The 16297-nt window shown below is 42.8% G+C and overlaps 1 protein-coding gene across 2 annotated transcripts in view; it reads right to left on the bottom strand.

The window, feature by feature from the left end:
* Positions 1-1934: 1934 nt before the first annotated feature.
* Positions 1935-16297, bottom strand: part of kifc3 (kinesin family member C3) — an 83478-nt gene continuing 69115 nt past the window's right edge. For both annotated transcript variants that reach the window (XM_079497939.1, XM_079497938.1), the window contains 4 exons: positions 14616-14845; positions 12756-12917; positions 12230-12356; positions 1935-4084 (listed from right to left, as the gene is read on the bottom strand). In XM_079497939.1, coding sequence (XP_079354065.1) covers positions 4062-4084; positions 12230-12356; positions 12756-12917; positions 14616-14845 — 542 coding nt within the window. In that variant the 3' untranslated portion in view covers positions 1935-4061. The remainder of the gene's footprint in view (positions 4085-12229; positions 12357-12755; positions 12918-14615; positions 14846-16297) is intronic.

The raw sequence follows: 16297 nt of genomic DNA on the forward strand, positions 1-16297 counted from the left end.
CCCAGTGCCCGCCGCCGCGGCCACACCGACTCCGGCGCCCACCGACAAGATCCCGGTGGCCGCCGACGACAACGGAGCTGCCGAGGCGGACGCCGCCGCCGCCGCGGGCGCCAAGACCCGGCTCCCAGTGCCCGCCGCCGCCACACCGACTCCGGCGCCCGCTGTCAAGGCCCCGGCGCCCACCGACAAGATCACGGTGCGCGCCGCCGACAACGTAGCTGCCGAGGCGGACAGCACTGTCACTGTCATTCTTTACTGTTTATCATTGATCATGCTGAAATGTTGAAACAAGATGCTGAAACAATTGAATGTGTTCGTTGTGAACTGAAAGCGCACTGTGTTCATTAGAAAACTGTAAATAAAGTACCAAACGAAAAAGAAAAAAAACCTCGTTTATCATACAAGATGCTGAAACAATGTAATGTGTTCGTTGTGAACTGAAAGCACACTTTTTTGGGGGGGGGGGAGCACCCACTGACGTTTTAAGAACCTTCCGCCACTGATTAATACAGTTGCAACCACTATATAAATGGAAAGTATTTCATGCTGCTTATATTAAGTTAAAACAATCTGAACTATCCCTTTAAGATCCAGTTTCTGAACTTATTGAGGGGCGCCTCCTATGAACAGCTAGTGTAGATTCTGTCTTACACACTGCCGGTACACACTGCAAGATCTTTTAGATTTTTAGGGACCATGTTGACCACCATTCTTGGGGACGTAATAACTAAGGTATCTTTCAAGGTTGGTATAAGGTCAATAATTGATTAGAGTTTCGGGTGTGATTTTGTTTTCCTACAAGGAGGGAGGATAGTTCACACCTCCCAGTTGTCTTGAATGTAGGAAGACAGATGATTAATATCATGACTGGAGTGTGACCCGCGTTGTAACAACCACGTTGAACGTTTCAACCAGTAGAGGGCACTGCAACACTAGCTGTTGTGGTTCCTCGATAGTCTACTATTTAAACGCATCACTCTCAGTAGCCCACCTCAGTGAATAGATAGCCCACATCAGAGTGAATAGATAGCCCACCTCAGTGAATAGATAGCCCACCTCAGTGAATAGATAGCCCACATCAGAGTGAATAGATAGACAGAAATGGTATCTTATAATGATCATTAGCGAGTACCAATTATATTGGCCCCAAAACTGTGGAATGCACTCCCCGTTGCAATCAGAACTGCAGCATCACTCCCAATCTTCCGCCGTAGTCTGAGACCCACCTTTTCAGACTCAATCATGGCCCGTAGCACTTATCCTACCCCCTTAGATAGCACTTTTAGATAGCATTTGAAACAGACTTATAGCATGTCATGTAGACAGCACAATAATTGCATTGTATGTAGTCATAGCACATCATAGTACATATGTATAGCATAGTATATATGTATAGTTTATATGTATAGTATAGTGTCATTATATATAGATATGTTCTATAGTTACGTTCTTAGCTTACGCATGTTTCATGATAAATGCATTTTATATATGTGATGTATTCCCATGCTTTTTGTTCTTGCCTAATGTAAATTGCTCTGGATTAAGAGCGTCTGCTAAATGCCTAAATTGTAAATTGTAATTATATTAAAAGGTTGAATGCTACTTTCAGAAACAAATTTGGTACATATTGCCTGAAACCTTTTACTTTTTAGTGATACCCCTTACCCCTTAGTCTAGACGATTAACATTAAAAAAATAAGTCTGATAGTCTGATGAAGAGCAGAGGATCGAAATCTCACATCCATGGTATAAACGTTAAAGGAATCATTAAATCATTAAATAGTGTGCGGACGTTATCTTTCTTCTTTATTATTCTAACCTCGGCCCGGCACATGGTTTTCATGCTTTATTGTGCTTCTCTGTGACATAAAAAAAAAAAGGCCTTGACATTATTTTCTGGAGAAAACTGGTCGCAAAAAGACAGCTTGAAACAATTGACATTAACTTGATTTTGAGTTTATTTAAAAAGGATATACAAAAAAACAGATGGAGTAGAAATCTACATCAATGACAAAAGACAAAGCAAGCAGAGATCGACAGCCAGCACTTCAGCATCCCTCTCACACGGATGATCAATTAACAGCTCATTTATGCTTTGTTGAAACCAGCTGTGTTGCTTGCTGAAGCATAAATTGGTCAGTGGTTCATCGCGGGCCCTTCGAGGACCCCTCCGGTACTGCTAGATAGAAAACTAGCAGCACTATAGTTACCACAGGACTGCGTTATAGGTGAATAACACTGAGGGTGAATGGTCAAGTTCAGCTGAGTGAATTTCTAAGCATTCCTATTTACACCTGTACAACAGCTCACAGGTCAGCAGCAGGCTAACGGCTAGGCTACACACTGTACAGTATGTTTGTTCTGGTCATACTAGGTCAAGATATCGTCGCTTGTAGTCGAAGCAGCAGCGTGACGATTAGACACGTAGACACATATTGAATGTTGCACCTGGTGGAGATGAAGTCCAGTTAAATTAGAGGATTTAAAAAGGACCCTTTATCTGTGGTGAGTTCGTAGCAACGTTCTACCACAGAGCTGTGGCTGCACCATACACGGGATTGGCATTTCCTGTATGGCAGGTCTAGCTTCATTTGCACTATTTAGGAGAAAGAAATACGGCAACATAAATGGGAGCGTATAATGTTTCCGTGGTGCATGGAGGCAGGTGTCTGTATTGCCTTGCTACTTGTTCTAAAAACACAAATATCTACATAGCTCTGCACTCTTTGCTCGTATTGCTCATGTCAGAATATAGCTCAGTATTAGTGGAAGTACCCTGGTTGGATATGGATTGGGAGGCCCATGACAAAAACCAAGACAGCACCCCCAGGAGAACACCAAAGTAAAACAAAATAATTGAGAATTTAAAGCATCAAACACATAAATATATACCGCATTATGCATAAAAATCAAACGTAACTGTAATTGCATCTTAGAAGAACCTTCAAAAAGAATAAAGTGCAACTTTGAGGAATACTGTGATTGGAAAGTCTACTTGTTTTCCTTGTTTTTTTTGGTGTGGGGCGGGGGATAAGAAAAGGTAGTTTGGTTTGATTACCTTCATTTTTAAATTGCAGAAACACAAACAAAGAAATGTTAAAAAATAAAAAAAGAGAAAACGAACAAAAACTAAAAAAACTCCCCACAAAAACAATGAATCGTTATCAGAGATGGAGGGCAGCTTGATCCAACAGCCTGTAGGGAAGCCAGTGTGGGTCATTTTGGGCTTGACCCAACAGCCTGTAGGGCAGCCAGTGTGAGTCATTTTGGGCTTGACCCAACAGCCTGTAGGGCAGCCAGTGTGGGTCATTTTGGGCTTGACCCAACAGCCTGTAGGGCAGCCAGTGTGGGTCATTTTGGGCTTGACCCAACAGCCTGTAGGGCAGCCAGTGTGAGTCATTTTGGGCTTGACCCAACAGCCTGTAGGGCAGCCAGTGTGAGTCATTTTGGGCTTGACCCAACAGCCTGTAGGGCAGCCAGTGTGGGTCATTTTGGGCTTGACCCAACAGCCTGTAGGGCAGCCAGTGTGGGTCATTTTGGGCTTGACCCAACAGCCTGTAGGGCAGCCAGTGTGGGTCATTTTGGGCAGAGAGGAGTGCTTTCTTGAGTCCACCTTCCTCTTCCTGGTACATGTTAAGTGTTTGCCGCCAATGCTCAGCTTACCATCAGGAGTCAGAACGTGGACGGGACAGTTTAATAATCACCCAATGATACAATTACTCATCCGTTAGTGGAACTGAAGCAGAGGAGAGAGAGCAAAAACAAAAAAAACCCACTGTAGCAGATAGTAGGAGATCTGCTCTATATAGAAAGTTCACTGCAGACTCTCCCTTGAACACGAAACACTCCCGTTACCCTCAGTCATTTTGCTGCCCCTTTGCCTGCAATCAAAGGGTTTACGTTTCTCCTGCCGGGCATCATGTCCAAAAATGCTAAAAGGTAGTGGATCAGCGTGCTGGCCGACACCCCACAGGCGCACAGAGCTATCGCCAGGTCATTGTCCCAGTGTGTTCCAGACGGCTCTGTGGTGGTGGTGGTGGTGGTGGTGGGGGGGGCCCTGCTCAGGCGGTGAGTTTCAATCGGCCTGCAACAAAGCATAGAGTCAGAGGCAGGTCAGCTGTGTGCGTTGTGTGCAGGTGGTCGACAGCAGCGTTCCACAGTATTAGCCAAGTCCACACATATGCACCCCAACCCAGCCACAAAAGCAGCAAAAGATGACAACAAAGGCCCATGCACATTATCACACAAGAACAAGGCTCCTGCAATGTGTGAGCAGCGAGCTCACTCACCGCTGTTGGTCACAAATATATTCTTATGCCAAGTCAGCCCTTGTATCTGTTGTGGTTTAACCCATTTTGGCCTGACGTCGAAATAAAAACATTTTTCACTCTGAAAGAATATATATTCAAAGATTTGTGCCGCATTTTTACGATAAAAAAAAAATAGCAGACCTACAAGCTCGTAGCGCGCCACTCGGTGGCGCGCTATGAGCTTGTAGATCTGCTATTTTTCAATAGCTAAAGTATAACATAATGCTTAGTTAAAACACCAAAAGGGGTTCCCGTCCAGAATGGGATAAATGAAGTCCAATGTTGGGGCCAATGTCGCAAATGAGAATATGGATCAATAAGCAAAAACAAAAAAACAAGATTCATTGATCCGTTGATGATACACAAGAATCCACCAATCAGATTCAATTATGTATAGGTTCTTGGTCAGGGACACGTGATTTGGAAAGGTACGGGAGGCAGTTGGCAAAGTCCGCCCCTGGGGAACCACACTGGAATCCAAACAGCGCCAATTTATGTTACTATACTTAGTCCTAGTTGTTACCTTTTAAACATTAATTATTATTATTATTTTTTTTGTGGCTTTCACCTTTATTTTATATTTTTTTATAGAGGGACAGGCAGTAGGCTGACAGGAAATGGGGAGAGAGATGGGGGGGGGAAGACATGCAGTAAGGGCCGTCGGGATCGGGAGTCGAACCCGCGGCACACTGCCAGACTGGATTACCAGCCAAGGTGCCTGGACCGCTGAGCCACGGCCCAGGCTAAACATTAATTATTACAGCTGCAAACGGTGGGTGCGGTTTGGATGCCAGGGGGCGGGCTTTGCCAACCGCTCCCGTACCTTTCCCAAATCACACGTCAGGCGTACCATATACAGCACACTGTGCACGACTGTGAAAGGCAGGAAATGGGTCTCAATTGAACTGAGCCGCAGAGGCACATGCAAATACATTCTTTGTGTGATGTGAATGAGCCTTCTGGAAGATATAAGAATACTTGAACGCGCGCGCACACACACACACACACACACACTTAGGCCAGATACAAATAAGCATTCAACCACATGTACTCCAAAGTCAACACAAGACACAAACATGTACGGTACACACAAACGCGCGCACACACACATGGCTCTGTCCGACCATGTGCCATACATGGCTATTTTGCAGATAGACAAACAAAGCTGGGGGTGGGTCCATCTGGGTTAGGAGGTGGGAGGTGTTAAGACAGGTGGGTGACGTCGTGGGCACCGGGGGCACCATGCCATGCTGAGCGCTTCCATGCCAAAGCTAACCAATGTTTTAAAACCCCAACCTACCTGCCCACCATCCACAACCAATGGGCTGGCTCTGTCTACCTGTCTGTCTGGAAACCAATCAAGTTAAGACCACAGAGTTACCTCACAGGAACTCAATGAGTGGATGGATGTTTTGCTCGTACATATAATCAAGTATTACGTTTGTCATTTTTAGTCATTTTTACTAGCCGACTAGTTGCCTAGTTTACTAGTCGACTAGTTGTTTAATCCATTTTGGGCGGGAACCCCTTTTGGTGTTAGCATTACGTTATGCTTTAGCTATTGAAAAATAGCAGATCTACAAGCTCATAGCGCGCCACAAGCTTGTAGACTGACATATAGCTTTTTCAGAAAACTGTCAGGATGTAGAAGACATTTTTAGAATCTGATCTCAGGTCAAAATGGGTTAACTACCCATTATGTAAACATATATATATACACAATTTAGAAATACATATTTGTACATTTAAAAACTGTGTACATTGGTGACTATAACTAAAATCTACCTGATCTTGAGGCCTACAAAAACATCAACAAAAAAAAATCTTATAAACTAGTCAACTAGTACCAACAAGGTCGACTAGTGGATTTACTAGTCGACTAGTTGCTTAATGCCCTAATGCAGGTGTGTACAGTATGCGAGCGGTGGGGTAGTAGGGATGCACAATATATTGACAAGAAATGAAATTCACTAAATAAGTAAATATAGCCGTTACGTTTGCAGTGTTAAGGGTCTATGTATGCGTGTCTTTAGGGATGCACCGAAAGGGAAATTCTTGGCCGAAAACCGAATACCGAATATGATTAATATTATATATCTTTTTTTCCTACCATTGCTGTCATGGCCGTACCTTAAAGCTACCTGATTTATGGCAAAATAAATGGTTATGGCAAAACTTAACTTAAATAATAATCACTATTATGGGTCCATAAAACATTTATTCAGCTCTTTTGAATGCATTAATTGCAGCCATACACTATTCGGTGATATATTTTCTGCTTATTCGGGCCGAAACCGAATAGGCCGAAAATGCATTTTTAGCCATTTTCTGCCGAATATTTTCTGCGGCCGAAAATTCGGTGCATCACTATTTCCAGGTGCTACTCGTTAACCAATGCAGTGAGTAGAGGGACCGAATGGTTTGTTAGTGGGAACAATGGCAGTGGTTTTGTGGATAATTATTAATATCAAACATTAGCAAAGAATATTAGTCTCATGAGTCTTGTACATGTTAAAGGGTGCATTTATATAGCGCCTTTCTAAAAAAAAAAAAAAAACATTCAAACACACCAACTACGCAAGGCACCAACCTGCTTATGGGGAGCAGTTAGAGGTTAAGTGTCTTTGCTCAAGGGCGCTTCCAGCACGTCCAACAGCCAGGAGGAGCTAGGGGATCGAACCGGGACCCTTCAGATTCCAAGACAACCACTCTGCCTCCTAAGCCATTTGCCGCCCCCCGATTGTACATTACAAAAACAGTAACACACAGGCTGTTTTGGACCATAATGCCATGGGGACTTTGCACACAGACAAACACAGCTGTTAATGGAAGTATTTGCATCTCTGTTCCCATCTATCCCACCACCTCTATAGAGCGTCGCAGCCCCTTTCATGACGACACCAGGCCCAGGAAATAGTTCCCATAGACATTTCAAAACGTATTTATTTAACCCTTAGAAGGTGAAAGACGCCAATTGGCGTCTTCATCAGAATTCCGTAAATGATCAATGACGCCAATTGGCGTCTTCACAGTTTTTGATGAATCTAAACATATTAATATGCTCCGAAGCGCTGTTTAAATTCCTGAGCTTATATTCCAACTACATTACCCAGAAAACCCGTGTCACGTGACACACGTGTACGTGTTGCCATTGGAAGCTGGTCCCACCCCCTGTAAACAGTGGGGGCAGAGGGAGTCTTCATAGTTTTCATTGTTTTGCCTGTTTGCCGTCTCGCCCGAGCGATTTTCTAGCAGAAAAAGTTGAAAGCAGTACTATTTATTTGAGCGAGTTTTGTGGTAGTAGTATTGATCCATACGCGTCCCAGTCGCCTTCTCCAGGCGGAGTAGCCCTGGTCCAGTGCTTACAGCGAGACTCGCTGCTCCCTCCCTCCTTTTTTCATTGTCTCCCCATCGTCGTCCGATGAGCTATACCGGGAAACCATTGAAGAAGACGATCAACCCGGAATGTTTTGAGGTAATCTTATTGTAGAAAATGCCCTTCTATAGTGATCAGAAATCATAAGATGATCGCTACAAATAGATGCTTGGATAATTACTACTACTAGTCAGATCATGACGCCAGAATGACTCACCACGATGGCCCCCAGCCATTAGCCAGCACCGAAGGTGCTGGCTAATGGTGTTGGTCGGTGCATTGGTGCTGGCTAAGGGCTGGAGGGGGGGGTTGGTGTCGATCGGTTGGTTGGTGCAGTACAAATGTATCGTAGCAGGCATGCACGCATGGCAGTACAAGTATTTTATATTGTAGCGTGCCTTATAGGCGATCTGATCTTTAGAGTAATGTTCGCTCCTTTTATTTACTGTCTACAAAGACGGAGAACAAACATGCATCGTTTACTGAAGCAACGCGTGGTTATGATGACGTTGCTACAAGGATCGGAGGGGGGACGGGGAGTGAAGCTAACAGTAGCGTATTATATAAGATCTGTATGACGTTTCATTGACGTCTGAGCTTGCATGATAATTGCATTCATTGTATATTGTATACAATCACGATTGTACATTGTTTAGTGTGTCTCCGTGTGATGATGATGATGACGATGATGTCAGATAGCTTACGTCCCCCCCCCCCCAACTGGCTATTGGCCGGGCTGACTACAGCTAAATGTTTATTTTTATATATTTAGAACTGGCATCGGAGGAGGAGGATGATGATGATGATGATGATGAAGACGAAGAGTCAAGACTGCGATGGAGTTCTCCGACACTGAACCGGATGCATTCATTCATTTCAGTTGTTGTTTTTTTTAAATTTAGCCTACACACACACACACCGTCAAGAACAACTGGAATGCAGTGGTTTGGGGACACTGGGGAGTTTGGGGACAACTGTTTTGTATGTAGGCCTATTTATTTTCTGTAATATTTATTATAATTGTATTATGTTAGTAGTCATAAAAAATAAAAGACAAGCTTTTACAATGAGTTAGACCTGTCATGGCTATTTTGTTCACTAGTCTGAGGTTTATGGTTTGACTAAGCGAGTTTCAACTGTGATTTACTCTGTAACGGTAGATGGTAAGAACCCAATTTTTTTGTTATAATACAGTATACATTCAAGTCTATATTTTGATACATATCATGGGCACAAAGTCATATCAAAACAATGTCCTTGGATGAGTTTTTTATCAAAACTGTTTCTTCACAACAGGTTTTTGAGATACATGCATGAATAGACACGGTACTGGTAAGACTATGTAAACATGGTATATATCAAAATGTGCGTTAGAATGTCTAATTTTACCCCAAAAAAGAATTGAGTTTATATGATGTTCCATTTCAGAGCTAGGGGGACTTTTAGCTGGATAGGTCAGATTGATCATGACTGACCATGCTATTTATAGATGGCAAAATATCTACAGTGGTACATGTGATAAACTTTTTATTTTATTTTAATTGAACTAGACAACTCACCCTTTAAAATGAGATATTGCATGGCTATGTACGCCCAGCAGAATAAAAGTTATTTAGAAAATAAAACTTCAACCGGTCATAACTTTTTTTGTTGTCCTAGAAACACTACCCAGTGTAAATGCAGGCTCTTTTAAATGGCTTCCAACACCACAAAAACATTTTATCAACTCAGTTCATTTTTTTCCTGGAAGCAGACAAGCCAAGCTTTCTCTGAAGGTCTTTCGTTGTCACACATTCACAGCAGAGAATTTTCAATAAATCATTCAAAAACGCCATTCTGCCATAGAGAAGTCTAAAAACTATATAGAAATCCTTGAAACTCTCAAAGAGTTAAAGACCTTATAAGCGTCGTACAAATCCAACTAGAGTCGTGACAAATCATGACAACAAACACAATATTTTGGACCAAACAAATAATTACAAAGAAGAAAAACAACAAAAAAAGTGTTGTAACCTGCCGTTTTCTTCTTCTTTCTAATTATTTGTTCAGCCCGAAAAATTGTGTTTGTTTTTGTCACGACAAGAGTTGGCTTTGCCCGCGGCGTAAACGTCTTTAAATAAATACTTTCTGAAAAGTCTATGAGTAAAATTAACAGGGATTTTTTTCCCGGGTCTCTCGAGGGGGCGGGACTGCGACGCTCTGTATACTGTACACTGCACAGTCCAAAATGTTCTACCCTGCTCCTGAATGGAAGCTGAACTGCTGCCTGTGAACCCAACCCCCCTCAATGGGGGTTGGGTTTTTGTGTTAATTCGCTTATTTCCATCGAAATAAGTAGTAAAGCGTGCCGCTTGGGATACTATTTACATTATGAAGAGAGGATATATACAAAATAAATGATTTTTGAGCGATGGAAATAAGCGAATTAGCACAACACCCCATAGCCCCATTCAATTCATTTAGGGCCTATGGTAGGGGAAATAGCCAATAATGCGCTTTTGCACAAAATAACACCTGGATCTCTTTGGTGGGGAGATGCAACAACTGCAAATAAAGGTAAGAAAGCCTTCTAGCATGGAATTCTCCTTTAACGCTCATTTGACTTGAGGGCCTGCTTTGTGAAATTAAACTTTCAGATATTATTGCCTAGATCTACAGAATGTCACTGTGAAAATCAATATTGCACCATACTGTAGGTCGTCATGATATATTGTGCAGCCCTAATGAGCACCGATATGACTGCCTAGTCTCTCGCAATCAGGTGAAGAAATCACCTGTGTTTTTGGCAGCAAATTTCTATTTTAGTTTCAGTCGTAGTCTCTTGAATAGTTTTCATTTAGTTTTAGTCACATTTTAGTCACCTGGAATGTTTTAGTGTTAGTCTAGTTTTAGTCGACTAAAATGTATTTTGGCGGGCCTTGCCCTTGATGCCGTCGTAATGACTTTTTTTTGTAAAAAGTGTAAAATGACTTATACTGTCCCGGTTGTGGGCGGAGTCACAGTTTGAGGCGCTGTTTACGCGCCGTGGTGTCAGTGTATGGAATATATGGAATGCATGTGCTAATGACTCCGCCCAGGCGCCCACCCCCTGGGGAAGTTGTGATTTGCGCTCGTTCATTGCAATGCAATTTGCAGCATTTTCAAAACAATATTGAGCAGAGTAGCGATTATCAAACGTATTTGCAATACCATACGTTGAAAGATCTGTTGCCCGTGGACAAGGCACGCTACCTCCGCAAGTTAGATAGCATCGGCATAAATGTTTGTCCGTATGTGATTAAGGATTGGACCAAGTTGCATTGGCAGCCATAGAAAATTCTACTAAGCTCTCAATGCGTCACAGACTCATTGAGAGCCTGTAGAATAGACGACTCATTGAGAGCCTGTAGAATAGACTACAGTCACAGACTCATTGAGAGCTTGTAGAATAGACTACCGTCACAGACTCATTGAGAGCTTGTAGAATAGACTACCGTCACAGACTCATTGAGAGCCTGTAGAATAGACTACCGTCACAGACTCATTGAGAGCCTGTAGAATAGACTACAGTCACAGACTCATTGAGAGCTTGTAGAATAGACTACCGTCACAGACTCATTGAGAGCTTGTAGAATAGACTACAGTCACAGACTCATTGAGAGCTTGTAGAATAGACTACCGTCACAGACTCATTGAGAGCCTGTAGAATAGACTACAGTCACAGACTCATTGAGAGCCTGTAGAATAGACTACTGTCACAGACTCATTGAGAGCCTGTAGAATAGACTACGGTCACAGACTCATTGAGAGCTTGTAGAATAGACTACGGTCACAGACTCATTGAGAGCTTGTAGAATAGACTACTAAGCTCTCAATGCGTCACAGACTCATTGAGAGCTTGTAGAATAGACTACTGTCACAGACTCATTGAGAGCTTGTAGAATAGACTACCGTCACAGACTCATTGAGAGCCTGTAGAATAGACTACCGTCACAGACTCATTGAGAGCTTGTAGAATAGACTACCGTCACAGACTCATTGAGAGCTTGTAGAATAGACTACCGTCACAGACTCATTGAGAGCTTGTAGAATAGACTACCGTCACAGACTCATTGAGAGCTTGTAGAATAGAGTACTGTCACAGACTCATTGAGAGCTTGTAGAATAGACTACTGTCACAGACTCATTGAGAGCCAGTAGAATAGACTACTGTCACAGACTAGTTTTCTGAAAAACCTTATGTTTCTGTATCCGTGTCAAGGACCCCAAAAACTATATGTAATATGCCTCCGCCCCCCCATATGAAAATATGTTGTTCCAGGGACCTCCCCAGAAGCAAAGATTTGAGTTAAAATGTTCACTCTGTAATAATATATATTCAAAGATTTGAGGCACATTTTCACGACTATTCAAAAATAGCAGACCTACAAGCTCGTAGCGCGCCACTCGGTGGCGCGCTACGAGCTTGTAGATCTGCTATTTTTCAATAGCTAAAGCATAACATAATGCTAACACCTAAAGGGGTTCCCGCCCAAAACGGGTTAATTAATCCATGTGTGTGTACCTGTAGACAGCTGTGACTGTGACCTCCTGCGGGTGCTGGGGGTCCTGGAGGTGGAGGACAGGGTGGAGCCGGCACTGCTGGCGCGGGAGATGGGCAAGGGCACGGGGGTCACCGGGGGGCTGTCCAGCTAAAAGGGGGCAAAGCAAACAAATACAGCCAATTGCTATAAACACAACCGTTTCAACTGACAATGTCGTGTCAACGAATCACTAAAAAGACACGTCTATATTTGACATTATAAAACAATTAAATGAAATGAATCTTTCCTATAGTTAGCGACGATGGACGATACAGCTCTGCATGGCCTGATTTCATCATTTGATGTTTGTGCGTGCAAGCTGTGTGTGTGTGTGTGTGTGTGTGTGTGTGTGTGAGCTGCTAGGAAGCTTATCTATGGACATGCAGAGAGACTCTCCACCACCTACCCACCATGGTCCAGCAATAATTCATTTCTGCGTGTGTGTGTGTGTGTGTGTGTGTGTGTGTGTGTGTGTGTGTGTGTGTGTGTCTGTGTGTGCTACTGTACCTCCACGCTGTCGTGTGTCGGAGAGGAGGAGGTGGAGGAGTTCTCCTGTCTCCTGCTGTAAGATACGTTGGAGGTGGAGGAGCCCAGCTCGATGGTGCGTACGCGCTGGGCGAACTTCAGCGAGCACACCGACTCACTCGTGTTGCTGACCAGAGGAGACACCTACAGGACGGAGAGGCGGAGCGAGTGAGAACAATCATCAATGTGTGGGGCTAAATATTTGATCTTCTATATATAGTCTAGCTATGTAATAATATACTCTGTATCTATACTGCTGCTCGGTTTCTCTGCTTATACCAAAATAAATATATATATATAATAATAATATATAATAATAAAATCACACCCGTGTGAAGTGAGGGGCGCTTTACCAACCCTTATCATCCTACGTACATCATCGTGATATAACATATCATATGCCGATTTGCTCAGTGACAGACAAAACAAACATTAAACTCTGTTCAATGTTAATGGCATTTAATGTTTGTGTTAGTGACGAAACAAACATTAAACCTGTATATAGGAGGGGCTAGCGCCCCTCAATAATATAGTAAAATATAATCCTTGAACATATTCCCGGATAAATACATTTCATGACATCTTTTTATCAGTCAAACGTTTCATGACCATGTGCATATAGACCAGTACCGTAAGCCGTAAAACACCATGAGACTGTGTGAGACTTTCAGCGGTGGCAGAGACCCAATTTACAGCCATTAATTGACAAATTGACAATTGACAATGTGGAAATTGCATATCTTGACAGGTGCATAGTGCTGACATGCTACTCTACTACAGCGTAATTGTTCTAGTTTCAGATTTGAGCGAAATCCGTCACCTCAACCAGCCTCATTGGCAGAAGGACATGACTGAGAGATCCCATTCTATTTCAAATGTGTACAATACCAGTGAGATAATGTATCCATCAACAACTAATGTCGATTCCCACCTGCTCCCTGTCTGATGAAGAAACGTCACTTCCATGGTGTAAAGGAACCATTAACCCCCTTGGTGTTTTAAGCATTATGTTATGCTTTGGCTGTTGAAAAATAGCAGATCTACAAGCTCATAGCGCGCCACCGAGTGGCGCGCTACGAGCTTGTAGATCTGCTATTTTTGAAAAATCGTGAAAATGTGTCTTTTTAACTCAAATCTTTGCTTCTGGGAGGTCGCTGGAACAACATATTTTCAGATCGGTGTCGGAGGCCAAATACATAGATTTTTGGGGGTCCTTGACATGAAATAGTTTGAAAACCACTGATATTAGAAACATAGGGGTTTTCAGAAAACTGTCATGATTCAGAAGACATTTTATAGAATCGTCCTCAGGTCTAAATGGGTTAAATAAACGTTTAACCCATTTAGGCCGGACGTCGAAATTTAAAAAATGGCTTCTAAATTCTGAAAGATGTTTCTGTATCAGTGGTGCTCAATATTTCATGTCAAGAACCCCAAAAATGATATGTAATTGGCCACCAACCCCCGTCTGAAAATATGTTGTTCCAGGAACCCCTCAGAAGCAAAGATTTGAGTTAAAAACGTTGGCTCTGAAATAATATATATTCAAAGATGTGTGCCATATTTTCACGATTTTTCAAAAATAGCAGACCTACAAGCTCGTAGCGCGCCACTCGGTGGCGCGCTATGAGCTTGTAGGTCTGCTATTTTTCAATAGCTAAATTATAACATAATGTTTAAAACACCAAAAGGGGTTCCCGCCCAAAATGGGTTAAAGTTTTGGACCATCATCCAGTGTGTCGAACCTTATCTTTCTCGTCTTATTATTCAAACCTCTGCCCCGGCACCGGGTTTTCCAGTGAGCCATGCTTTCTATTGTGCTGCTTTTCTTTGATTCCTCACCTGCACCATCATCAGCGTCTTGCTGTCTCCGCTCAGCGAGTCCTGCAGGAGGTACGTGAGACGGGAGTTCCTGAAGGGCACGTGGGAGTGTCTGCTCCTCAGCGCGTGGATCACGTCCCCCAGGGCCGACAGGGACTTGTTGATGCACTGGGCCTCTCGGAGGCGGCTGCCCTCGGCCCCGGATTTGGCGATCCGCTCCGAGCCGGCGAGGTCCACCAGGTTCAACTTTCCTGCAAGCGAGCGACACAAAATGCACATGGGACAATTTTGAGTCTAACCCATTTTTAGGCCTGACATCGAAATTAAAACGATGAATACTGAATAATAATAATGTTGTTTAACCGCTAATTGTTTAATCCAGTGTTCCACCGCGGGTAAAACGCTATACCCGACATTTGTTTAATGCGTTTAATTCGCAGTTTTAAAATAATTAAAAAGAAACAGCTGATTTATCCGGGACCTGATGACGAGGCCGTCGCGTTATGACGAAACCGGGAATCAAGTCATCATCTGGGCTGGGAAATTGAGCTCAATGTAAGTGGACGGGGGGTTTGTTTGGACTACAATGCCTCATGGAGGCGGATCCTGTAGCGCATTGTAATTTTTCGCCGGATTTTCGTCATTGAAAGCTGCAAATACTTCAGCGTATGCTCTAAATGTAATAAAAAAATCTCGGCAGTGTAGAATATTTGATTAAATAGCGGGTAACGCGTTTTATGGAGTCAAACTGTTAAAATATGTTAGAGAAAAATGACATGTACAAAGGATAGGCATTAATAAGCTTTGGGCTTTCGGCCTATGCCTTTTCCATCACCTATAAGAGAGTGTGAATATTTAATGTAATGATTTATATTACACTGTTGAATTGATCGAAATAAACTAAACTAAAACTAAACTAAACTATTCCGCCAGCTCTTTATAGCAGAGTTAGTCAGACTTGACATTAACAATGTAGCTAATGGACTTAAAGCTTGTATTAATTCATTAATTATTCCGCCACCACCAGTGTATTTAGGTGAAAACCCTTATTTTGAAGTCCAAACGGGACCCGAGATCGTCTTTTCTTTCACCCGGAAAATACATTTTGTACCCGCGACCATCGGTTCTTTAATTATGGGCCGTTTAATAAAGCTCGTTTTGAAAGAAAAAAAAACACAATCTGGGAAGATAAATGTATTTTTGTAAATCTCTTTACATTGAGGTGAAGGAGGCCGTGTTTTCACTTCCGGTTTCTATCCGTCGCCTAGCAACCTAGAGACATTCATAATGAATGAACGAATGAATGCAATCAACAGTATTGTGTTGTCCAGTGGCGTGCACATAGAGACACTAGGGGGTGCTAGAGCACCCCCCTGCCCTTTTCCCTCTGGACATCAATGTGCCCTTTTGAAGAAAAAAAAGGGCACATTGCACATTTTTGTACAGTGTACACTGTACAGTACGTGGACCATGGTGACATTGATAAATTCTTGATAAAAGTTTCTAATATATTATTTATGCCCCAAAATCTATAAATCTCACTCTATTAAGGCAACCGGCCGGTTCCACGCGCTGCACAAGGTGCCCTTTTTTTCCCACTTGAGCACCTGCCCCTCTAAATGTCTGTGCACGCCACTGATGTTGTCCACAGTATAGTAAAACCAACACGTGCATGTCTGTGAGTGTGACTGTGTGCACTGTAC

The sequence above is a fragment of the Electrona antarctica genome, assembly GCF_951216825.1.
Source record: "Electrona antarctica genome assembly, chromosome: 3".
Lineage (NCBI taxonomy): Eukaryota > Metazoa > Chordata > Actinopteri > Myctophiformes > Myctophidae > Electrona > Electrona antarctica.